This window comes from Rhinichthys klamathensis, unplaced genomic scaffold (assembly GCF_029890125.1).
Source record: "Rhinichthys klamathensis goyatoka isolate OS25496 unplaced genomic scaffold, OSU_Roscu_1.1 h1tg000210l_1, whole genome shotgun sequence".
Taxonomy (NCBI): Eukaryota; Metazoa; Chordata; class Actinopteri; order Cypriniformes; family Leuciscidae; genus Rhinichthys; species Rhinichthys klamathensis.
Genome location: NW_026606735.1, coordinates 3498004 through 3524545, shown reverse-complemented (window position 1 = coordinate 3524545; position 26542 = coordinate 3498004). Strand labels below are relative to the sequence as shown.

Genomic DNA, 26542 nt, shown 5'->3' with positions numbered 1-26542 from the left:
GGTTTAAAGCTGTAGACTGCCGTCATGTTGTAGGATTTGAGAGGACACTAGAGCTCATTGTTCCCACAGGATCTCATCATGCTTGTGTCATTTGCTCTCTTACATCAAGACCTCTCAACGGATATCCGCCTACAGATCCTTGATTATTTTAAGCGCTACCTACCCATTAAAACCCCCTTCGTCTGGAGTTCAAGGACGCAATCTGGAAAGAAAGGAAACTACTAGAATAATCCCTTCTGGTTAACTGAATTTGAAGGATTGAATTCTATTCTTTCTACTGCAGTGAATCTAGATTTCATTTCGAGCCTTGAAGGGTCATCATATCATAACTTTTTTAATACAAGTTCCATTGTTACGCCAGTAGGTGGCGGCAATTGACTAAAATAGAATAGTTTGTTCAACCAAATCGATTATTTCAAAAACACGGATTTATTTACGAATGAAACCCGTTTAAGACTCTCGGGCTGTGTCCGAAATCGCCCGTTATACCCTCATTCACTATTCCCTACATTACTCCACTAATATAGTTCACTCGAGGGAGTGAATGAGAACGAGTGATACATTTGCATATTTTTGTGCTTGCTGTTTAAAGCTACACTGTGTAACTTTTTTAGTTTATTCTTAGCTAAAAACACTTAGTTCTTTCAAAAATATATGTGCTCATTAATGTATATTTACTTCGTTCAAGTAATAAAGTATTCTCGTGAGTGTATAATATGCCATACGGTAAGGGTTTCTAATGTCGGTCGCCATGTTGCCCCTCCATCTTGAAAGTACATTAGCCAAAGAGGGACATACCCGTTAATTCAAGCTTCGCCTTTCGCGTTTTAACACTCGATGGCACCGTGTCGAATGTCAAGAGGGGGATTGCTTGAGACTGATATATAAAAACCTGAAAGCCTTTTTGAAAGTATAATATAGCCTACAATATAAACTTTGCCTTACGCTAGTGATGTCGTACAACATACAGAATAACGATAGCACTGATAAAAGATACTTTACTAAGATTAGCTTGCATTCGTCTGGGAACCTGATAACTGATGTTAGCAATGAAATGGTAAAAAAATAACGAAAACATAAAACTATTATTCATTTTACATAGATGTCATAACCTATATGTTACCTGACAAATTAAATTACTGTAAATTATAATAGTTTTCTAAAATAACCTCATCACTTGAAGGTACACTCATGGACGAGGTCGAAACTGGAAGCCATGTTAATCTTGGACTACATTGGCCACCGTGGGAGTTAAAACGAAATCGGAATTGAGAGGAACAGAAACTAATATTCACTGGCTGGTCATATACCTTTTCACCGCTAGATGGGGGTAAAAATCACACAGTGTAGCTTTAATAATTATTTGTAACTTAGCAAACTGGCAACTCCAGTAGTAAGATGAAAATATGTATCTTGAACTCTGTCATAGAAACTTTGTAAACCTCAATTAAACAATTTAATAATCAATTAAAATAAAAAGGAATTTATACCTGTGTGATATTACGCTGTACCCACATTGGACCAGCGGTTTGGAAAATGGATGGATGGATTTTCAGCTGCAGGCGCCATCTTCTGGTCAGATCCGGGAATTAATTTTACGCGCGACTCTCACAGTGGATTATGGGTATTCTCTAGCCGTTGAGTGTACATTGGATGTACGCTCATTATTGCGGTCCATTGTGGGATTGAATGAGTGCACTCGATAACGTCCACTCTGGTTTCGGACACCACTACAAAATGTCTGTCCCCTCAAATAGTGCCCTATTTAAGGGTATAGGGGGTGATTCCGGACACAGCCACAGTCCTCTCTGCTAATAATCACACACCTGTAAACGCTACAAACATGTGCTAGCATTGCATATCATTGTTTATTCTCCACAGTTTGGTTGTTAGGAGACTTCTCAGATCCAACAGGTTTTCTGTCAGATCCAATATAGTTTGCACTGGGTAGTTTTGTATTTTCAAATTCAAGGAAATTAAAGGAAATAAAATAATGAAATGAAATTAACAACACAGGTTCATTAGAAAACGTGGCTCTACATTTTAGCAAAACTCCAAAAACATATACCTACAAATCCAATTCAATGCAGTTTCCAGCTGAAACACTAGTGGCAGTAAACACCAACAAATTTTGTTCCTTTTCACACAAATTAGGGAGATCATCACTTAATAAAGATTTATTTTGTGTTCCTTGCACAATGCTATGTTATGAACCTAAAAACACTTTTACCATAATGCATGATTTGTAAACTAATACTTTTTGACATTTGCATCACTTAACCAGCTCAATATGTATGAATTTTCTGATGTGGTAAACAACAACCAACGTCATAAAAGCTGGACATTTCATTTTGAAAGTGTCGTGAAGCTAGCAAGAAGCATGTGTGTCATCACTGGGACCTTTTTCCCAACGAGCCTGGGTTGGTAATTAGAGCAATTACTTAAATTTACAGTATGTTTACATAGTATATTGACATCATATATTTCAAAAGTTCAAAGAAAAAAATGGGATTTTTCATGATATGACCCCTTTAAGAGTGAAGCACAGGCTACATTCTCCTACTCTGCCCTTCTGCACAATATTACAACACCCAGATGGCCCTTAAAACATTTAGAGTGTGATTTACATTGGGGTGAAGCATATGTTTAAGCTGTTAGCAAGAGAGAAAACAACGGAGCGATCAATAATCAGTGCTGTCAGCTAAAGATTCTGTTCTATGATTTAATAAATATTAGGGTTATCAGCCAATGTTCCCTCACCGTGTTATCCTTTAAAACCTGCCAGATGTTTCTATGGATAACTGGGTAACAGGATCATGGTTTTATGTGTAATTCAAATCAAGACAGTTTTTGTCAAATCAGAATTGGTTGGAGAAATGAGAAATGATTATGTTACCACATCTCTTCTCTGATGGGAGTTTCAGTTGAATTATAGAAATCCAAGTTGACTTTTGGTCAAGCTTTGGGTTTGGCCAGAACAGAGTAAAGTTGGATCAAAGTTTGGATCCACTTGCCTGTAACACCTCAAAGATCTGTGTTGCATATTATTACACGTGCACACACAAACTCACACCTGTTTCGGATCGCCCTGTTTTCGCTCAGGTTTATTGGTATTGCAAGAATGTTAATTATATGTGGTTTTGGGCAGGCAGACATGTGTCGGGTGCATTGAAGGGCATGTGTGTGCAACGGTAGACCCTCTGATACTGAGAAACAGTGATTACAGGCCACACCACAGCACAGTTTCTGTCTCATGTTACTTTAGGCCAAACAACCCCAATTCAGAACAGAAATACTATAGAACAGCACTGATTTAAGCGTTTCCATGACTGTTTTTGGCAACCAATGGAGTTCTCTCCTTTGGGAGGAACATGTATATATAATCAATAGTTAAATCAATCAAGGGTATATAAACAGACGTATCATTCCTTCTCAAGGATCTGCACTGTTGCCCAAGAGAATTGAGCTTGAGTCAAGTCTCAAGAATTACAAGCAGCAGGCCACATCTGTCAATCTTTCTGAACCTCTAATACACATATACTCTTACAAAAATACTGTGGAAGAACCATGGTACAGTAATGGTATTTATCCCTTAACTTTGATACAAACTATTGCGCTGAATGATTATCAGATTTTACCATGGTATTAACATGCCACTCCAAGGTACTGCAAAGAATATGATAAAACTCCCCTAAAAACAAAAAGCATTGCATTACAATTGTACCATGTAAGAAACAAAACACACATTGTAATACCATGGTACACTTGTTAGAGTATGATTATTAGGAATGTACAAAAATGAAATATTTTTAAAATTGGCTATAGTTGGTGGGATGTCAGACAGGAAGTGTTCACAAAAGACACTTTCTTGAATCATTCTCAAAGGAACAGAATGCAAAGGTCTAGTTTTAAAGGGATTGTTCACCCAAAAATGAAAATTCTGTCAGTAATTACTCACCCTCATGTTGTTCCAACCCCGTAAGACTTTCGTTCATCTTCGGAACACAAATTAAGATATTTTTGATTAAATCTGAGAGCTGGATCACTCCTCCATAGGCTTCTTAAGGGATCGAAACTGACCGGCCCAAAAGTTATGAAAGACATCGTTAAAATAGTCCGAGTGACTACAGTGGCTCAATCTTAAGTTTATCAAGATTGATAATTTCACTAATAATTTCCTTGATATTTCCGTGATATTTCACGTAGTGATATTGCGCAAAGCTTCTGGGTTGCACGTCACACGCAGGCTCACTATTGGCCGACGCTGGTCATGTGTGTGATGCATGACGTACAACCTAGAAGCTTTGCGTAGTTTCACTACGTGAAATATCACGGCCCACAGAGAAGGAAATGATTAGTTGAATAAAGTCGTTATTTTTGTTTGTTTTTTGCGCACAAAAAGTATTCTCGTCGCTGGATAAACTTAAAATTGAGCCACTGTAGTCATTCGGACTATTTTAACGATGTCTTTCATAACTTTTGGGCCGGTCAGTTTCGATCCCTTAAGAAGCCTATGGAGGAGTGATCCAGCTCTCAGATTTAATCAAAAATATCTTAATTTGTGTTCCGAAGATGAACGAACGTCTTACGGGGTTGGAACAACATGAGGGTGAGTAATTACTGACAGAATTTTCATTTTTGGGTGAACTAACCCTTTAACTTGAGCCACAACTAAACATAGGAATGCTGACAGTTCCACAGTTACTGAAGCACACATGCTAACACATCCTCTGAGAAGCTGCATCCCCAAATTCATCCACTTTAAAACACGCAAAGATGTAAAAATCTAGATAACAACTAGTTGACCGTCCCAACCCAACTTTAATTAGTACTATTAGTCTCTGTTATTAACGAATAAAGATTTTTTTCAAACTCTGTCCAGGATTCCATTCTTCAATTTAGCTAATTAGACATAATTAACATCTACAAAGAGTTTTTAAACATAAAAGAGATTTGTACATGATGACGGCATCTGAGAATGAGGTTTTTAGGCACTGTTGTTAAAGGGATACTCCACTTTTTTTGGAAATAGGCTCATTTTACAACTCCCCCAGAGTTAAACTGTTGAGTTTTACCGTTTTTGAATCCATTCAGCCGATCTCCGGTTCTGGCGGTACCACTTTTAGCATACATCATTGAAGTGGACAAGTGGACATTTTTTTAGCATTTCAAAAAAAAAAAATGACCAAAGAGTTTCGATATTTTTCCTATTTAAAACTTGACTCTTCTGTAGTTACATCGTGCACTAAGACCGACGGAAAATGTAAAGTTGCGATTTTCTAGGCTGATATGGCTAGGAACTATACTCTCATTCCTGCGTAATAATCAAGAAACTTTACTGCCGTACCATGAGTGCAGCAGGCGTAATGATATGACGCTGTGCCTGAAAATAGTTCCGTTGTGTTGACGGAAGGTAGCCTATTTTCAGGCGCTGCGTCATATCATTACGCCTGCTGCTCTCATGGTACAGCAGTGAAGTTTCTTGATTATTACGCAGGAATGAGAGTATAGAGCCTAGCCATATCAGCCTAGAAAATCGCAACTTTACATTTTCCGTCGGTCTTAGTGCACGATGTAACTACAGAAGAGTCAAGTTTTAAATAGGAAAAATATCGAAACTCTTTGGTCATTTTTTTTTTTTAGAAATGCTAATGGTCTTGTCCACTTCAATGATGTATGCTAAGCTATGCTAAAAGTGGTACCGCCAGAACCGGAGATCGGCTGAATGGATTCAAAAACGGTAAAACTAAACAGTTTAACTCTGGGGGAGTTGTAAAATGAGCCTATTTCCAAAAAAAGTGGAGTATCCTTTTAAAGCAACATTTTCAATGTGTTTCTGAACATAATTATGTAATATGAAAACAAAAGGTGGAGACAAAAAACCTTAGAACATTAGAAGGATTAAACAAATAAAATACAAAATAATATACATTTAAATGAATTTCTTCCTTGATAGCGCTACCTGCAGTGAACCAAACATGAATGCCAAACCTATATAGTATTTTAACTGCTCCACTGAAGCACCAATTAAACATGGGACGAGGAGGTTTTGGGGGAAATACTTAATTTCATTTCATTCCATTTTAATATTCCAAAATGTCTGAAAATCGCTCCGAGCCATGTGTTTTCATTAAAACTAATTACACTGAATGTAGTGTGGGACCTGTTCACTTCATTAAAAGGAAGATGAGTGGTTGCCACACACACGGCAGGTACAGACATTGCCCAAAAAACTCAATAATCTCACGCCTTTTCGCCTTTTCCCCCAGGAGAGAATCAGCGCATGCATGCGTGTTGCACAAACATCCACCATCTGTAGCCAATGTTTCATGCAAGCTGTAAAGAGCGAGCTTGCCTCTAAGAGCTGTTTTGAGAGCAATTATGAGGTTATATCTACTAAGCAGATGCTTTTATCTAAAAAGTTACGGGTTAAAACAATAAATTATAAACAAAACTACATTTGTACATGCTCTAAAGAAAATATGAGTGGTACTTGCCTATGCAAAGCTTTCCACAAGGTTGTTAGGGTGTTGCTATGAGGTTGCTATAGGGTTCTGAGTGTTTGAGTGGTTTTCTTGGTTGTTCAGGGTGATTGCAACAGATTTACTTAAGGGCTCAAGTCAAAAGAGTTCAACCCGCAAATGTCTATGATGTTCTGGTTTGTATGCATGGCTCAGGTCCCTCCTTAAGTGTGAGTAGGAGGGATTTTTCATCCACAAATTGCAATAAGTAACTATAGTAATAGTGATGCTCAACAAACAAACAAAACAAGAATTGGGCAAAGCAAACTGGTAATATAGTGGTGGAGGGATGACGTATTTTTGTAAGCCAACCAGGAAGTTAGCATCGCCCTGGTTACTTTTTCCATTGGTTTTTGGATTATTGTAGAAAATAAGGTCCTTTGAAGAGTTAATACAAGCGGCAGAAGACAAAAGCTAAACATAGGCTATAAACAAATTACATCACGGTTGCATGAGTTCAACGTCACCATCACGAAGCTTCCGACGATTCTTTTAGTCTTTGATTAAAAATATTTTCCCTGAAAGTTCGAGTTATAATAGTTTGCAAGAGCGCGATTATAAACACGAGGTTGTGAAAACGGACTAGCAAGTCGATGAGCTTACCTGTTCGGCTGATGACGTTTAATGTCCCCGAGTTTAAAAAACCCCACAAGAGGGTGAACATATTTTGAGCTCTTGTTCACCACAGACCTTATTTCAAGCATTTAACCAAAAAACGATTAAAAAACCCAATGACTTTAGGAAGTGCTAACTCATTTCCGGGTTTTGGTCAACAAAAATACATCATCCCTACAACACTAGATCTTATTGAGTATTTAAATGCCCATTTAGTAATGTTTTTGTTATTTTTATCTATGAAACAAATGTATGTAAAGATGCTTTTTAAAATAATATTTTAAGCGGCTCCAAAACATGGATTCCCAGGTTTCCAAGATAATGGTATAAATTAAATTAAATTAAATTAAATTAAATTAAATTAAATTAAATTAAATTAAATTAAATTAAAGAAACATTTACATTAAAATTAAAAAACATGTAAAAAGCATGTATAATGGTAAGTTTATAAAATAATAATAATTACACACTGTTATCTGTAAATGTAGAAATTTTGAAAAAAGAATTACATTTTGAAAGGTTAACAAACATCAAATAATAGGTTTAACTAAACTAAAGGTTTATTTCACCCAAAAAATGATGTCATTAATTACTCACCCTCATGTCGTTCCAAACCAGTAGAAGTTTAATTCAAGTTTAATGTTTACATTCACTGATCAATATTTATATGTGAATAAAAGCCTACATTCAATCTGTTCATCATATAAAGCTACTGTGTTTCTTCTGAACATTTGGACTAAACCGATCAATTCAGATTAGTTTTAAAAAATGTCTTTAAGCGTCAAATGGTATGCGTAGACAGAAATCTCTCAGATTTCATTACAAATATTTTTATTTGTGTTGCAAAGATGAACAAAAGTCTTGTGGGTTTGGAATGGCATGAGGGTGAGTAAATGATGACAGAATTTTCATTTCTGGGAGAACTAACCCTTTAAACGTAAATCATTTGTCATATAGATTTAGCAGTTGAAAATGTTTGGGAACCCTGTTATAAAACACTTATTCAACTTTTGAAATCCTAGCAGACAAGTCACCATTGTTCACATCACTTTAACATTTTTCCTCTCCTTTCTTTTTTGTTGGATACTGATATTGGTATCCTTCTGCTACCTCATATCAGGTCGGCTTCCTCGACAATCCCTCGCTAAAGAAACACCATATGAAATGTGCCTTTCATAATCTGAAACCAAACAAAAGTAGCAACACAAGACAGACAATCATCAACATCTCCTTGCTTTCTCCAACCGCCTGACAGTAAAACCCGCTTCAGTTCAACTGCTCAAAGATACTGGAGAAAAAAACAAAAGAGCAGAGAAACAGATGGAATAGCGAGAGAGAGGCGTGAGAAAGAAAGTCCAGGGCATCCCTGTTGTCCTCCATGAGAACGGGATCAGTTTCATGGATCCATTGAGAACTTGGAGATCCAGTTACATGGCACTAAGAGTGACCTGCACAAATTGGACCTGAGGAAGCACTCTATGGGTCCGCTACTGAATAGGCCTCATTCATCCCTATTAATACACAGAAAAGAGTCTACACCAGCATTGAGATAAGATAGCCAGCCATTGAACCCCGTTGATTTCAAAAACTAACAGAAAAACCAGTAAAAGAAACCAAGATTGACAGAGTTCAAATAAGTCATTGAAAAGGCCACAAACTGAAGCCTTAAAGGGAAGGTTCACCCAAACATCATTTATTTACGTCATTCCAAACCTGTAGGATTTCCTTTCTTCTGTGGAACACAAAAGAAGATGATTTGTCAATTAGTCAATTTGAGTATTGAATTGTCTTGGAAAATATAATGAAAGTCAATGGGGTCCAAAACAACAGTGGACCTCATTCATTTTCATTGTATGAACATTTGTTTTAGTTTTTCTTGTCTGTTTCACAGAAGAAGGAAAGTCATACAACTTTGGGTGAGTAAATGATGACAGAATTATTATTTTTAGATGAACCATCAAGTTAAATGACTCTGACTTAATGAAACACAGTTTAAAGTTTCAGAGAGGAATAAAATAGTTTAAATCCCAAGTTAACACAAAGTTATTTCATCCCCACCACAAGTATCTGACCCTCCACAATAGTCTTCCTGTTGTTCCATGTGACAGTTTCCCGCGAAAAGAAAAGGGAAGGTGACAATTTGCTTTCTTTGCCACAAAAGTCTTTTTGGGCTCTCGAGCAAGTGTATTCGGGGAAGGACGGCCCGACGGTTTTATTTTCTGCCTTGTTCTTCTTCCTTTAGAGCTCTCTGGCCGGTGGCGGAGAACCAAAGTCAATGTTCGCATAAAAGTGAGGGAGTTCACAGGACAGGTCACATCCCTCTCCGTGGCAATTCAATATCCTACTATTATGATATTGGTCATGGCTTTTGAAATCATAGCTGTACAAAACACCACATAAGTACATGTTTGCTTGTTTGAAAAGGTTCAGATTTGGTCTTCAGAGATGTGGGAACGTTAGATGACTTCCTTCAGATAATGGGCAGTTTCTACAAAGTACAATTGGTAGCATCTCCTCGGTGTGTTTGCCGAACATCTGCTGACTTTACCGCCATTTAAGAAGCCCTAGTGAATAAACTGCAGTACTGGCGCATTTTAAAGGTTCTCGGCTCCATTACATGGCCAGACAAAGATAAAAAGTCTCTCGGAGACTTTCAAAGAACCTTCTAATCTCATTCTCCCATAGAGTGTACTGGAACAACCCATTACAAAAAAAAAAAAAACGCTGTTACTTTCAGAACGAGGATTTGCTTGAATCAGCAATGTAGATAAATGCACTCATGGCCTTGAGCGTCCAGACAGATATGTTTGCATGCTGGTGGCACTATTGCTTGTTTTAGCTTCTTTTTTTTTGTGAAGCACTGCAACAATGTTAGATACTGCATTTTAATTTAGCCCAAACAAACCAATGGTATATTGGAAAACAGTCATTATCTTAAACAAATTTCATATGCGTTTTTGCATTTTTCCTAGAGCGCTGTCCAGGCACCCCCTATGCAAATGGACTCTGCTTCAGCTTCGATTATAAACCAATTGTTTGCTTCTGTGATATGAATTCATTGTTGAGTGCACACAAGACTTTTACACTGTTAGTTTATGAGAAATTAAAGATTTAGAGAGAGAGAGAGAGAATTCACACATGTTCTAATTTGTTACACTGTTTATTTAAATTTAAGTTATGTTGTAATATTTTCTTGGATTATGTTTTTATTATTATTCTATCTATTCCAAGCTTTGGCAATATTGTATTATTTATAGTTATAGCCAATAAAGCAATTTTGAATTTGAATTTGAGAGAGAGGAAGCGTGTGAGAAAAATCCAATTGAATATGACAAGCTCTGTCTGCAGGCATTTGCAAATGTCAGAGTGAAAAGAAGCTCATGAAGCTTTTGCACAAGCGTAACATTTGTCAGATCAAAACCACAGAGAAGCGTGTAAAAGGGAGGACAGTGAAAGCATAAGGAGGTAGAGAGAGCTAGGCTAGATGTAATGAAGGGAAACGCTCCTCTTATGTGGCAGATCCTGAATTTTCAAAGCTTTTACATCCTAAAGATGTGATACATGTTTGGTAGCTTCAGCTTCTATTAGTGTCGGTTACAGGGATGGCACGGAAAGAAAGTGTGGCTACAAGCTTTATAGCATTTCTGTGATTATAAATATGTTTCAAAACAATCCACAGGTGGTTTGATGGCATATTAAAGCAATAAAGCACAAGAGGCAGTGTGTTACAGTGAGTTTACCATGGGTAAGAGCTGTAAAACCCACTTAAAAATCACTGAATCAGACTTTTATAAAATGGTAGCAACAGAAATATGATTTAAAAAATGTTTTTAATGATTTAATGAATAAACATTTTAATTGATATTACAATTAAATATAATTCATTACAGAAACCATTCTTTTCATTTATATAAATATATATATATATATATATATATATATATATTATATAGCAATGAAAATTTGTTTATATATTAAACATTCAATTTTGATATCACAAAAATGATTATATATTATATAACATTTAATAACTATAGTAATTGTCACTGAAAAATGGTTAATGATTAAATATAATTTAATATATAAAATCAATGAAAAATGGTTTATATATTATATGATATTTAATTTATTATATCACTGAGAGACATGGTTAATAATTCAATATTTAATATTTAAACAATTTTTCATTGATTGATATTATATATTAAAATTATATTTAATTATTATAATCAGGGAAAAATGGTTAATAATTAAATAGTTCATGCGTAAACCATTTTCAATTTACATAATAAATATTTAATATATCTGTACTGCATAAAGCACTATATAAATAAATAAAGGTGATAATATCAATGAAAAATGGTTTATTAAATGATGTTTTATTATTATATCCCTACAAATTTGTAAGTATTAAATGACAATTAATTATATTAATCAGTGAAAAAAATGGTTTATATACGTATTAAATTCATAGTTATACCAGCATTTCTCAGTGATTTAATAATTATATCATTGAATTTCCACTAAAAATAACTATATAGTGAGTGATACTATATATACGCTTTGTGAGGCACACATCCACAGACACTTCCTGACACGGGCACAACTGCCTGACAGCTTAATGTTCCGCTGTCTTCCACTGCTCCTTTGAATTAGACAGGGCTGATATGACAAACCTAACCGAGGTGTCGCTTAGTCTCTTTCTCTTTCTCCCTCACTGCCACTCTTCACACAGCTATCATTCCTGTCAGGATTTATCAGCTCATTCAAAGGAGGACAGGAGTTACTCACTTTTCCACTCGGTTTTATCGCACTGCGGGCACTGAGCAATCACACCCTGACAGCTGGATCCTGGACAGGTGACGAGTGATAGTATGGATTAAACAAGTGTACGCCTTTCAAATTTACACAGGAACATGACACGTCTGTCTCACAGAAAAACAATCACAGCTGGAATCGGAAACATACGTTCCATGTTTCTAAATGTACCATAATGTAAAATCATCAACGGCAAATGTACAGTCCCTTGAGGACCTATCTTCTCTTTTTTATTTACCTCTCTAAATCATAATCCTGATTATTTTGGGGATTAATTGTGCCATGATATCATTTCCCTGTGCCTCCAGTACGATTAGTCACATGGTGGGACCAAAAAACAAAACAAAAACAAATAGCGAGAAGCATAACATCAACCAAAAACATTGTCTGTGTGTCTGTCTATAGATGAACAATTCATTGGTTACAAATGAAAAAGAAATGAAATTTAGACACTCAGAAATGGTTTTTTAACGCGCTGAGTCTGACAGTGTTTTTGTGCTGTGTTTTGGCATGCTAACAGTAACTATTGGATTGTTAGCATGCTAAAACCCTCTCTAATGGTGCAATAACATTTATGTTAAAGGTTCTCTAAGCGATGTCGGGTGACGTCACTTCTTGTTGACGTTTAAAGTATTGTCAAACAAAACGGAGGCTAGCTAGACCCTCCCTCCTCCTCATCCGCGCACTAACCCCCCAAACCCCGCCCCCAAGTCCTTCTTGTCTGTGATTGGCTGGAAGTGTTTGTCATGTTTCGTGGAGCGGGTTAGCCCAGTTTGTTTTTGTTGCTGTTTGTGGAGCCTGGGCTGTCTACAGAGATCGCGTTTCTTTACAGTGTGTTCAGGGGACAGGCAGCCAGCGGATAGTGAGGAGATGTTTGCTGTATGTGACAAAAAATGTTTTGGCCTAAAAAACGCGTGACATCGCTTCGAGCACCTTTAAGTTGTTCAGCAAATTTTCATAGGTCAAATACAGTCATTTCAATAGGAATCCACACAATGTGGAATTTTGCGCGAGAGCGAAAGATTTCGCCGAACAGATTTTACTCATGATTAAGTTTGTGACATTGCAGTTCTTCATCATCATGACAGTTTATTATCTGCATGCGTTTTAAAGCCAGCACAGAGCAAGTAAGCAGTGCAGCGCTTCTGGGTTCTACGTCAGAACGTCGGCTCACTATTGGCCGACGCTGGTCGTGTGTGATGCTGGCCAATAGTGAGCCGACGTTCTGACGTAGAACCCAGAATCGCTTGAGAATGACATGGAAGAGAAGAGATTGTTGAATAAAGTCGTTATTTTGGGGGGGTTTTGCGCACAAAAAGTATTCTCGTCGCTTTATAATATTAAGGTTGAACCACTGTAGTCACATGGACTATTTTAACGATGTTTTTACTACCTCTCTGGGCCTTGAAAGTTGCAATGACGTTGCTGTCAATGGAGGGACAGAAAGCTCTCAGATTTCATCAAAAATATCTTCATTTGTGTTCCGAAGATGAACGAAGGTCTTACAGGTTTGGAGCGACACGAGGGTATGAGGGAGTAATTACTGACAGAATTTTCATTTTTGGGTGAACTAACCCTTTAATAAGAACAAATTTCTTATTTAAATGCTGCTGTTAAATGCTCTGGCGAGGAGATTAACATGGTGAACTGTGTACAGTTTACTGAGGGCGGGGTCTATGCTAATAGGGCGGAGTCTGTCAGCAGTCATGGGCATTTCTAAGCATTTGTGACATCACATGGCTAGAATATGCAAATGGCGTGTTCTGAGACACTGCTTATGATCCATGGGGATTAAAAAAGAGGAGTGGGTGGATTTTTACCATTATAGGGTGGTTGTGTACAAACACTGCCGACACACATTTATGTTCAAACACCATGTAAAAGTACATTTTGCATAATAGGTCCCCTTTAAAGTACTACAGCTCAAAAATACTAACTGACTGACGACTAGTCGATCATCCTGACTCATCCCTACTTGACAGTAGACAGATATAGTTGACCTTTTGACCTGTACCGGCTCCACAGAACCCCAATCAGAGGTCAACAGGAAGTCGTGAGCGGATGGCATGGGCTGTTACATCCTGAGCCAAAATAAATGGCCTCAGACAGAAAAAGGCAGCATGGGAGGCGGCTGAGGTATTCTCTCTCTCGCCAACTTTATACAAGCACATTCCAAATTCATGTTTATAAATATGGATATTTTTCTGAACTAGGCATCTGACATATCTCAGCATGTTGGATACCGGGATGGTGGTTAAGCAGATCTCAATCTCTCTCCCGCTGTCTGTCTCTCTCCCCTCTCACTGACCTTTGCATACTTCTGAGAAAATAACAGTGTCGGATATAGCTTTAGCAAAACACAAAATATGCTGTACATAGTACAATAAAAATAAATAAATAAATAACAATGTTGAGTCGAGACGAGTTTTGCCCTTTGCCCTAAATGCAAATGTTAAACTAACTAAATGGGTGGTACCGAAGTCATCACCAACTAGAGAAAGCATTAATTAAAAACACATTCAGTAGGCTTGTGTTTATTGTCTACAGACAACATGAAGATTAAATCATAGCCTAAGATAAAACAATTTTTAACAGCCTTTAAAAGGAATGATTTGCAGATGCCACATTAGCTAGGAGGTGAATGGTTTGAACAGGCTAGAGCAGGCATTAGGTACAGAACATGAGCTTCTAACTATCCCTAGGTCAACTAAGGCTTGACCTTTGACCCATGGTGTAACATCAAACAAAAGAGAGACAGACATAGATGACCATCATAAACCTCTTGTATACTCCCACATATCATTAGCTTAAGGGTTGTGGTTCAGTATTAACCTCGTCTCTAATAAAATGGACAGAAAAGACTCTGAATCATTTCTGAATCAAACGGATCAATCAAATGTTTCAGTGAATCAACTGAATTAAACAATTTAGTGATTTACCACACAAAAATGTTCACAGAATCCAGTCTTCAGTGTCGCACGTTCCTTCAGAAATCATTCTAATCTCTGATTTGGTGTTCAATAATCATTTCTTATTATTATCGGTGTTGAAAACAGTCGTGCTGCTTCATATTTTTGTCAAAAACCATTCTTTTCATTGTTCTAATATTAATTTCTTAAAAAAAAAAATAAAAAAAAAAAAAATCGTATTGACCCCAAACTGCTCGGATAATATGTATATGTCTTGGTAGAACTGGGTGAGAAGTGTTTGAGTTCATTTAGCCTCTTTAGGCACCTTTCATCCCAGCCGAACTTGGCGTTCAGGTATTGTCATTAACACACGACGTGTTGCCTGCTTATTTTCTGCTTAGTTTCCCGTAGAAACAGAGTCAGAAACAGGGATTGACAGAACCGACCACAGGCTGTGTCTCTGTCCAGAAGAGCAACGCGGCCTGTATACTGTGTCACTCTTGGATACAGAGGCATCTTTGTGTTCCATGTTTCTCGGTGGTTGGTTCTGGATCGGATCAGCTGGGTGGGTAATTACAGCCTGTTGTGTGTAAATGTGAGGATATGCTGGCAGGAAATGGGTGGAAGGATTTCTGGGAAATGTATGGGAGCAAAGGAATGCCAGTGCCCTCTGAAACGACAGCCTCTGATGTGGGTATTTCTGTTGCTAAATTAGAAGAAGCACTCTCAGCTAACCACCTCTGCACCACAGATACAGAAAGATATGGGATTGGGCACACGGTCCAGTGGTTCGGCATTATGAGGGTCCCTGTATTTACTTTATACATCAGAAATCTGCACAAATCTGCCTTCTAGTGGAACACCAGCCACTAGGAAAAACAAATCTCTATAGGTCCTCCTACTGTAATGTTCTCCAACTTTTGAGATTTCTCTCCTGGATGTTTCAAACTGCACTCTTTCCAAAGCCAGCAAGCAACAGTCAAAGATCTCAAATATTTCTCATCTTATCTGAGCAATGATATATCCACACTACACTCATAGGGTTGTTCTTTAATTAAATGTCTCATTTGTTTGGTGTTATCGCTCCTTTTTTTGCCATGTTTTACAGTGAAAAATATTCTAAAAGATACATTTACTTTTGAGAACCAAGACTGCACGAGATGATTCAATTTTAGTATTTTATTTTTTTATGTATTTTTTATTTATTTTATTTTATTATTTTTTTCTCATTGTATTCTATGTTATGCAAAGTAAGCAAAACAAAAAATATAATTTAAGTTTATTTGTCTTAGTCCACTGGCAAAAAAAAAAAAAACTTTAATACAAATAAACTTTATACTTAAAACAATAAAAAATGCTAATGCTTTATGCTTAAAAACAATAACAATTCCTAATGTTGTAAGACAAATAAACTTTATTTTATTTTATTTTAAGAAAAATTATAAGAAAAACTAAAAATATATAATTTAAGTTTATTTGTCGTAGTGCGTTGGCAAATAGTTTTTCTTATTTTGAGCATAAATCTATGCTTAAAAACAAGGGAAAATGGCAATGCTTTATGCTTAAAACAATGAAAAATGCCAATGAGGTAAGACAAAAAAAAACTTAATTCAAAATATATGAAATTTTGCTTCTCAAGTATCTTGTTTTAACAATATTTAGAAAACAAGACAAAAATATGTATTAAGAAAATTGATTTCACAGTATGACACAAAGTTGGTACAACCAAAAAAAAGAAAAGAAAAAAGAACAGAATATTGTATGAACTTCTGGTGTACTCGACAAGACACAATTTGAAATGCTTTCACACAAACATACACACATACTGTATGCATTAATGTAAGCATGTCATGACAAGCAAGTCTCACTGGAAAAACTAGTCAAGGCTTCAAAATGACAGCATTGGCAGCATTTGATGTGGATGAACAAGAACAAACAAAAGCAAAAACAAAAAGAAAAAAGAAAAACTGTAATCCCTCAAAAATAAACCATCCATTTACAGTCTTTAAATAATAGTCATGAACTCCAGTGGGTCAATGCAGCAGTGCTTTCTAAACAAGTACACATAAAAAGAAAAAGAAAAAAAAAGGAAGTGGTTGAAGGGACAGAGAAAAAGCACAAAAGTTCTTCCCCTGCCCACATTTCCGACCACCTGGCTACTGTTTCCCTCCCAAACCATACTTCACTGTCAGAGTGACTCTGAGTGAAGACACAAGACAAAGCGCAGGCGCTGCACTCCAAACAGCCCTGGCAAGAAAAAGAGGAGTAGAACAAGAGAGAAAGACAAAGATGGAGGGAATATAAAGATAGAGGAGAGAGGTAGTCAGCAATGGCAAGCAGCCGAACAGCAGGGGAGAAAGATGATTCCAGAACCGATGAATCTGTTAAGCAGACGCTAATGCAATATGGCAACAAATCCTCCTTTAACACTTTCAGCATCTTTAACAGCATCTTGAGGGTTTATCACGCTTTAACTGACTGACAGATGTAGATGACTGTTTGTGATTTCCTGTAAAGCCTGGAACACACCAAACCGACCGTCGAGCAGTTTTTGTGCGTCGGCCGACTAAGTTTCCTCGGTGTGTTCCGCACGCAGGGGCGTAGAATTTAGTAGGGACACTAGGGACCAATATCCAGTGACACTGATATATCCCTAGCAATCATCGATCAACTTAAAATATATTTATATATTGATGTCCCCGTCCCCACCAATTTCAAAATCAAACCTACGCCACTGTCCGCACGGTTCCGTGCCGTCGGCTGATATTGGCCCTCGTCGGCTTTGTTTCGGCCGATTCGACATGTTGAATCGGCGTCGGGCCGTCGGTGAAAGAGGGAACTCTGATTGGCTGTTCAGCTTAGTGAAAGAGTCAATGCACGAGAATAATAGCAAAACAGCGAGCAAAGAAGTCAAAACTCTACAGATAGAAGGCTGTTCATATGTTACGTCATCTTAAGCCTAGTTCACACTACATGATTTTAAGCCCGATTTGCAAATCGTTGAGCTCGCCGACAGGTCAGGGTGTTACCGCGTGCAAATCGCGGGGGATTAGCGGGCGATGAACGCTCGCCAATCTGTTAGTATGAAAGAGCTAACAACACATCAAAGACGCTCGCAGACACCTCGCAGACACGCCGCCGAGCCCAGAAAAATATCTAGCATGCTAGATATCCAGAGCTGTCGCACGACTCAACCTCACGTGATGTAATGAGCTACAGCCAATCAGAGCAAGGCATGTTCGCGTGTTGTGTTCTTCTTCGTCTTCTTCGCTGGGATTTGGCGCGCGAGCTGTTTCGCGTCATTTCCGGTTCGTTTTATCGCATGATTTTTTGCGACAAAACGTGGTTTGTAGACAAGATAGAATCGTTGGGTGACAGAGTTGTTGTCAGCTCGTGTAGTCCGTTACCTCCTGTTGCGGATCAATCACGTTGTGTCATGGGGTGTGAACTAGCTCAACAACTTGAACACTCCTGATTTCACAGAGAGCAAGTCATGTAGTGTGAACCGCACAGTTCAGCCCGACGTTATAAAATCATGTAGTGTGAACTAGGCTTTACCTGAGTGTTACCTGCAGCGTAATTCCCTTTTTGAATGACGAATATAGACGAATATATCTGCAGAAATAGACAGTTGTCTCATTTACACCCAGGCGCAGAACGCGCATTCTAGCTGAAAGTCGGCACTCGGCAGTAGTTCTCTCGGTGGGTTCAAGTGCAGCTTTTTAACCCGACGCGAGGCGACAACACAGTCGGCTTTCATCAGCGCTAGTTTGTCGGCATCGGCTTGGTGTGCCCAGGCTTTACAGATGACAGTTTGGATGAAATATAAACCAGTATTTTGATGTTGGATCTTTGCTCGACACAACAGGCAAACTGAAGAAAAATCTGAGGTTGCGTTCTGGAACTCCCAATCTTTTCGGCTACGTTTGCAAGATTAGATGAAATCTAGTCAAAGAGTTAACTAAGTGTCTGTAGATGAAATGCTGATTCAGTTGATCACACACACACACACTCAAGAACAAAAATAACTTTAAACGGTGCTGATTCTGAGCAGAGCTCTCATTTCAGATAACATGTTAATTTCTCACGATTGGTCAGGACCAATAAGCCATGGTGCATGCGTCGACTTTTGAAACGAGATGAAAGACGAAACAATCACGACAGACAAGGCATGACATGGATTTAATAACTCAAGCTAAATTGTTGATGCTTTGAAGTCTTCGGTTTGCCCTTCAGCCATAACCATTCCACTTATTTTCACAATCAGCACATTTTGCTTTGAATAGAAAAACACAGCAAACAAGTATCACCAAGTTCACATTTAACAGCAAAAATATGTGGGGAAAATGCATCTGTCATTTTTTATCTAAAATAAAATCTTCAACAGAGATGTGAATGACATCATAAATGTGTCCCAGCGCTGTCTGGGAATCACTTAGTACATTCCAGTCAACAACATCTTTTAACTCAACCCAAATCCACTTTACATGAGTGCCTGTCTGGACACAGATGCAGATGCTTCTTCTCAAAGTCCCTATTCATTTAAAGGTGCAATAGGTGATCTGGGAAATGCTAACTTTAGCCTGCTAGCATTGAAAGCATAAGATCCCTGCAAATCACCGTCCAAAGCCAAGCCTCCTCCAAAACACATGAACGTGCACAGACCAGAAGCGAGAGGTCCAGAGACAACGTTATTGGATTACATAATGTGTCATTCACCATTCACAACTTTATAGTATTACAGTGAGTAACAGTAGCTACTACAATAACAAACATAAACAACTGTTTGCCTGCCATTCTCGCTTTGTCTGCACAGCGTATACGTGAACTCGCTGATGACATATGACGTATGTGTGAACAATTGACTGACTGGGAACACATGCTATCATTTCATTCAGACCGAATTTTGTGGTCCTACGCCTTTCACAGATGATATATATTTATAAAAATACATTTAGACAGCTTAACATAGTGATTGCTATCAGGATATGTGGAGACTTTAAACCAGCATAACAAAAAATGTTTCTGTGGAGAATCACCTATTGCACCTTTAATACATATTTGTCTGAGGAAATACAGACTTGGTCTCTGGCCTGGTCAAGGCCTCATATCTCTTAGATCTGTTTAAAAGCAAAGGAGCAGAAGCTTTTAATTCATGCAATAAGGCAAAATAAATTGTTTTCTGAGGACAACAATAATGCATTTCCCAATGTTAAAGGTGCAGTAAGCGATTTCTGAGAAACGCTTTTGAAATTGGATCAAAATTTTGCAGCACCACACCACACTTGTGTTAGTAGCCAATCAGCAGTAGGGGGCGTGTCCACTCATGATGGGGGAGGAGAGAGAGTGAGCAAGAAAGACTGTAGGAAGAGAGATGGCTGAGAGACATTACAAAAGAGAAAAGCTCAGAGGAATATCACTGGAAAAATAAGGGTTATGATCAAGCAAGAGCTTTAGGATTTATTAAGTTTATTTATTTATTGAGTTATTTAGAGCTGCCCGATTAATCATTAAAAGATTGCAATCTCATTTCAAACACCCACGCGATCTCATTTCAAATCTGCGTTTGCGCTGCCCTGGATCCAGAGAAAGCAGTTGTCATGTATAGGTATAAAACAAATTCACCAACAGTCTTTTCAACCAAACATGTTTCACAGTAATGTAACAAATATTCATATTATCACAGAAGTAGTGGGATAAAAGTTTATAGTTCATAAACACTGTCTACGGCAGTGTTTCCCAACCCTGCTCCTTGAGGCACACCAACAGTGCACATTTTGGATGTCTCCCTTTTCTGACCCATATATTTCTGGTCTTGGAGTCTCTACTAACGAGCTGATGAGTTGATTCAGGTGTGATCGATTAGGAAGAGTTGGAAAATGTGTAGTGTTGGTGTGGGTCCAGGAACTGGGTTGGGAAACACTGGTCTACGGTACCGATCAAATTAGAACAAATCGCCTTTTGAAAGTAAAATAACGATTGTGTCGATTACATTGTTACACCACCAGGTTAAAAAATGTAATTCTTATTGAATCATTCATTCAAGAGATTTGTTCAAAAACGCTAATTCATCCAGTAATGAAACAAGAAGTATTTATGAGGGAGTCATTGAATCATTCATTCAAACCGTGTTTTCATTTTTTTTCATTTAGAATATTTAAAAATAATAATAATAAACCGCAGAAATTAACATTTTGTCATAACCTCTAGTAAGTGTTATTTTGTTTAGAATCGCAATCTCTCGTTGAAACCAGAACCAAGATATGCTGTTGTTGTAATGTTAGCTATAGTAACAGGACAGTTTCGAGTGTCATTGTCTATCTGGAGCTGATGTGATGCTGGCGACTTACAACCGACTCTTGCTTGTATATACTCTTGCATACAGCATGTTCATTTTTTGTTCTTTCTTGTCGTTCATCATCTTCACTTTATTTTTCGCGAAGCATTATTTTGCTTCACTTCAGCTATGATAAAGAGACATTTAGTCTTGCATTGCATGTGTTCTGGAATCGAGTTGATTCCAAACAACAACAGTTTCTTATAAATTGCTTACAGCACCTTTAATGAAAAAACGCAGATGCCATACTCTTTCTTTCAAATGTCTAACATAATTTAAAATGCAAAGTCTTTCATCATTCACAAGTATAAATCTATACATCCAATCACACATAGAAATGCGCAACAAAATGTCTCTTCACTCTTGTCTCTCCACTTCAATAAAGCAAATGCATGCACTAATTAATTCATGCAATAAGTCTTGCTAGCTGCAAATAATCATATTCACAAATTGGGGGCAAAGTGTACAAATCGTTGCTCTGTCTCACTGTTGTTGTTGAATGATTTTCATTATATTTTATATGGAAACAAGGATTACAATGAGCCATCAAGTCATTTCAATAAATGATTTTTACTGCAACACATTCAAACCTCTGGGTGGATGGAAATGTTACTGCATGCCTTATTAATTATTACAGCACTAATTAGCCATAAACCTGTCAAAATTAGTCACAAAATGGTAGAAAAACTTTTAAAGAGGAATAAATCAGGTAATTATCATGAATAGGTTCTGGAAGGCAGCTTTAAATACATTGCTAGGTAAAGAGGGCATGTGCTTACCCATTGCTCAGATAGCCTAACCTGTCATTTGAATCAAAGGCTATAATTAAAAAAAAAAAAAAAATTAAAAGAGAGCGTAGGGGATTTGGTTCTGAGACTTGAAACACAACACAAATTACAGCTTACGATGTTAGCGAAGCAATGCGACAACCTAGAACACTCCGTCTTTTGCATTTTAGTGTAGTCAGATTTATTGATTCTTCAATTAGTGGAAGTTTTAACTACCTGAAATCTAGATAAGCAAAATGTCTTTAAACTAAGTTCCATCTATGCTACTACATTCAAAGTTCATTTTGGTAATTTTTTTTCACTTTTTGGAGAAAAAGTTGGATATACCTTGGGCTTGCTAACACAACACAGTCAATTAACTTGGCAGTCAATTAACAAATTTATAACAATAAAAAAGAAAGTGATTCTTTCAAATAATAACCTGTTTGATAATGACACCTAGGAAACAAGATTTCCCTAAAAAAATTTTTGTGTCTTGTCGCACACATTAACTTTGATTGGTCGACTGGTTGCTGACGTCACTTCCACCCTGGAAGACGTCACACTTTCTTTGCTGTTTATCTGGGGTGCGAGATGCTTGCTTTGTGTAGTCATTGCTAAACATTTATGAATTACCATTTCTTTTGGGTTTTGCATAGAGACAATTCATTGATGGTTGTCTGATGCTGAAGATGGATTTATGATACAATTAAATGTCTCAAGGTCACCTACTTGAAATATGGGACGTACCATTTTTGTGGTTTCTAAATGAAAATAATGTTTTTGAGCTTTCAACTACTAAATGTCATATGAAAAGAACATGATCTGCTCATTAAGAACAAGTAGATTAAGTTGTTTGAGAGAAAAAACAGTTTCCACCACAATACCAGTTTCAACAGTGACTGTTGTTACTGTCCTAATATGGGATCTCATTCAAAGAAAGTAAGAAGCTTCCAATATATTATGTGACAACAGAATGGTGACTGATTACCACAAGTTACCACAGTTTTATTTTACTAACGATAACCACAGTAACTATGGCATTTTGGCGGAAGCTATTAGCATTGTAAATATCTGTAAGGGATCTCTTGTGTCATCATTGTCTAATTAAACTGCACTTGGGATTACAAAAAAAACTCTATGCTACTCTTATTGACAGATTTACTTATCTGCCATTGATGTTCAATACTGGACGTGTTTTAGTTACCATGATTTTATATCTGTCCTGAAAAATACTTTAAAGCATGCAAACATATCCAAGTGGGAAATATATGTAAGGCATGTTGTGATTCATAAATTAGGGGAGCTCTTGTATCCACTAAGATTGCAAAGAAAAAATATTTATCATACAGTATACATTATCCTTTTTAGTGTTGAAAGGTAAATTTGCCACGATTTCTCTATTTATAAAGAATTATGAAAAAAGTGTTAACATTTAACTTAATTAAAAATAATAATAAAATAAAACATGAAATATATTAAAATATATTGCATATAATATATTGCATATAATACACACACACGTCAATTTTTTTCGCAACATTTTTTTTTTAAAAAGTCATTGCATCACGGTCATTACCATTGCACACAATATTAACTACTCTCACCATCTGTCCATCACTTGATGGTTCTTTATACCAAGATATGCAATAACTTTATCGCACAGCATGAAACATAGTTAAATTTTTAAAGACTTAAAAAGTGTCAAAAGTGTCTCTAATTGAAGAATCATCAAAATGCAAAACAGCGAACTTGTTTTAGCGATGATTTAGCTGAATGGATTGTGGTTCATGCAGCTGAACCAGAGGCAAGACGAGGCAAGAACATTGACAGAACGCGCTGCACGCCGATGCTCATCTCGAGACTGGAGTCGGGACAATGCGGGCTCAACGCAGTGCACGACTGTACGAAACATCTCATAAAAGACCTACAACCACCCCAATGCACGAAGTTACAAGTCATAAGAGTTGAGGACTAACCCGTATCGAACTGGTCTGAAGTTGACGCGCTGAGGCAGGCAGCAAGGAGCAAAGCTGCGATTCTCCACGAATCCATCGCACTTCTGTAGTAGGCTATAAGAGATCTGAACACCTTCTCTCTCCCTCTCTTCTCGCAGGTGAAGTGTGAAGAGTCCAGTCAGGTCAGTGGAGCTGAAGCAGTGAGAAGCTGAATGTCACAGAATCTCGCTGCGCGTCCGCGTTAAGAGCGTATGAACTTTTAGGCAGATCAGCGCTGCCCCCAGACACACACAGACACACACACACAAGACAGATAGCAGAAAAAGTAGGGATCCTATTTCAAATCATGTGACAGGAAATCGGGGCAATAGATTCAACCTGCCCCATGCATGGGGGCATATACCTGTTGCGCGCTGTGGGATGGCTAGAAATCCAATAGCTGTGAGCGAGACGGACAACACAGAGAGAAGAAAAGAATCCATGAAGACTTTTAAATCGGTGATGATTCCAATAGGCTACAGTATGTGACATTCTCAGACAGACAGACAGACAGATAGACAGACAGACAGACAGATAGACAGACAGACAGACAGACAGACAGACAGATAGACAGACAGACAGACAGACAGACAGACAGATAGATAGATAGATAGATAGATAGATAGATAGATAGATAGATAGATAGATAGATAGATAGATAGATAGATAGATAGATAGATAGATAGATAGATAGATAGATAGATAGATAGATAGATAGATAGATAGATAGATAGATAGATATATAGATAGATGTTTCCATAACAAAAATTAAATGAATGAACAATTAAACAACTATAAGAAATTAAATAGGCTTAGGATTTGTAAGCTTTCATTTGGTTCACAAGTTTTTTTACAACTCTATAAAAAAAGTTGCTGCCTTACATTTTTAAGCTACAATCAAATTAAACTGACTTAAAAAAATTAGTTGAGTCTTGTATAATTGCTTAACTTATTTTGATGAGTTAAAGTAATGGAAAAACATATGTTGACATAATATGTTGATCATATATTTTTTTACAGTGAATGCATGTTGAGTTAATATTTGCACTATGTATACTGTAAACAATTATATGATCAATATGACAATATGTTTTTATGTTGCTTTAACTCATCAAAATAAGTTAAGCAATTTTCAACTTTTTTATGTCATACAAGATTCAACTTGTTGATTTTAAGTTGAATTGGTTTAAAAATCCAAGTTGAGTGTACTTAAAATTTTAAGGCAGCAACTTTTTTTTTTTTTTTTTTTACAGTGTTTACATAAACATGAGGAATATAACTTAAATGTAAATTTAAAGCCTGTCAGCCTTCTGTGGTAAAAAAAAATTACACTGCTCACTGGAACATAAACCTCATTTCAATGTCATACATTCCAGCCAATAAAACAAGCAGCATCATTTGTGCAGAATGTCTCTCTCTAGTGGGAGAACACATGAATGGAGGATCCATTACCAGTGCAGGGCATGAAGGGGACAGCAGCCATAAAAGGCTTCTTCAGTGACTTCATCCACCGCTGAAATTAAAACGAACTCACCCAAAACCCCAAACGGCTCGGTAAAAATAACACCCGCTCCCTGCTGCCTTTTTTTAAAGTTTGAAATGATTCGGTTGGGTATGAAAGTGACCATAACGGAGTGAATCATCCACAGGATGTTAGGCACACTGTAATACAGAGCTGGCTTGGAAATGTCTTAATTTGTCTACACATGAAATGTAAGGCTTGTTTCAGTAAACTTACGAAAACCCAAAACCCAAAAAACACCAAACCAACATAATTAGATTTGTCTTCTGCACCAGCAATTACTTATACTATTAGGACCATTACATCAACCTAGTCAATACACTGCACATAAAAGAGCATGTGACTACATCACAATTAGATGGTCGAGTCCTAACAAGTTCCTCAGGTGTATTCCGGGTTGTTAGATGTGTCAGTGTCTTCAGCCTTTGTCTGATGTTTGTAAGTGTATAATAATTATATGCATTTAAGAGAGAACGGACACACTCCCTGTCCCTCTAAAAGTAGACCTACATGATCTCATCTTTTCTAATGTCAAAAAAGCTGAGAATATACATTGCAGTCATTCACAAAATCTTGGAAACAATGCAACATGTATATATTATGGATTATTTCCTTTATTTTCATGTAACTTCAAGTGTTTAGAGTTAATTTTACTTATCATATAACATTTTATAAATAGTATTTATGTGTTACTTTATAAGTAAATTAACTGTAACCTTAAAGTAATCCGTAATACATATTTTGACTTTTTATGAATATTGAACATTTAGAGGGGTGAAATAATCTTAAAATTTGACATAGTTTTGTCTTAATTTTCAACAACAAAAGACCTGAGATTTAAGTAGCTAATGCAGTCTTTCGAACTTGTTAGAGCATGTTAAAGGCAGTTTCAGGGTTCACTGGAAAGTCCAGAATTATATCATTATACTTGCTTCTTTAGAGCTTGTATGGTTTACACATTCCCCAAGATCTATACAGATTTTCGTGTTAGGGTGGATATTGAAACCGAGGAAACAGGGCCAACAGCCAAGGTATCTTCCGCAAGGCTGTCTCTCC

At 37.1% G+C, this 26542-nt stretch overlaps 1 protein-coding gene across 3 annotated transcripts in view; it reads right to left on the bottom strand.

Annotated features, from left to right (window-relative positions):
• Positions 1-24266, bottom strand: part of kremen1 (kringle containing transmembrane protein 1) — a 62913-nt gene extending 38647 nt beyond the window's left edge. The window contains exon 1 of one of the 3 annotated variants that reach the window (XM_056263929.1): positions 23947-24266. In XM_056263929.1, coding sequence (XP_056119904.1) covers positions 23947-24022 — 76 coding nt within the window. In that variant the 5' untranslated portion in view covers positions 24023-24266. The remainder of the gene's footprint in view (positions 1-23946) is intronic. The other 2 variants (XM_056263930.1, XM_056263927.1) reach the window with 2 other exon arrangements.
• Between the last annotated feature and the right edge of the window lie 2276 nt (positions 24267-26542).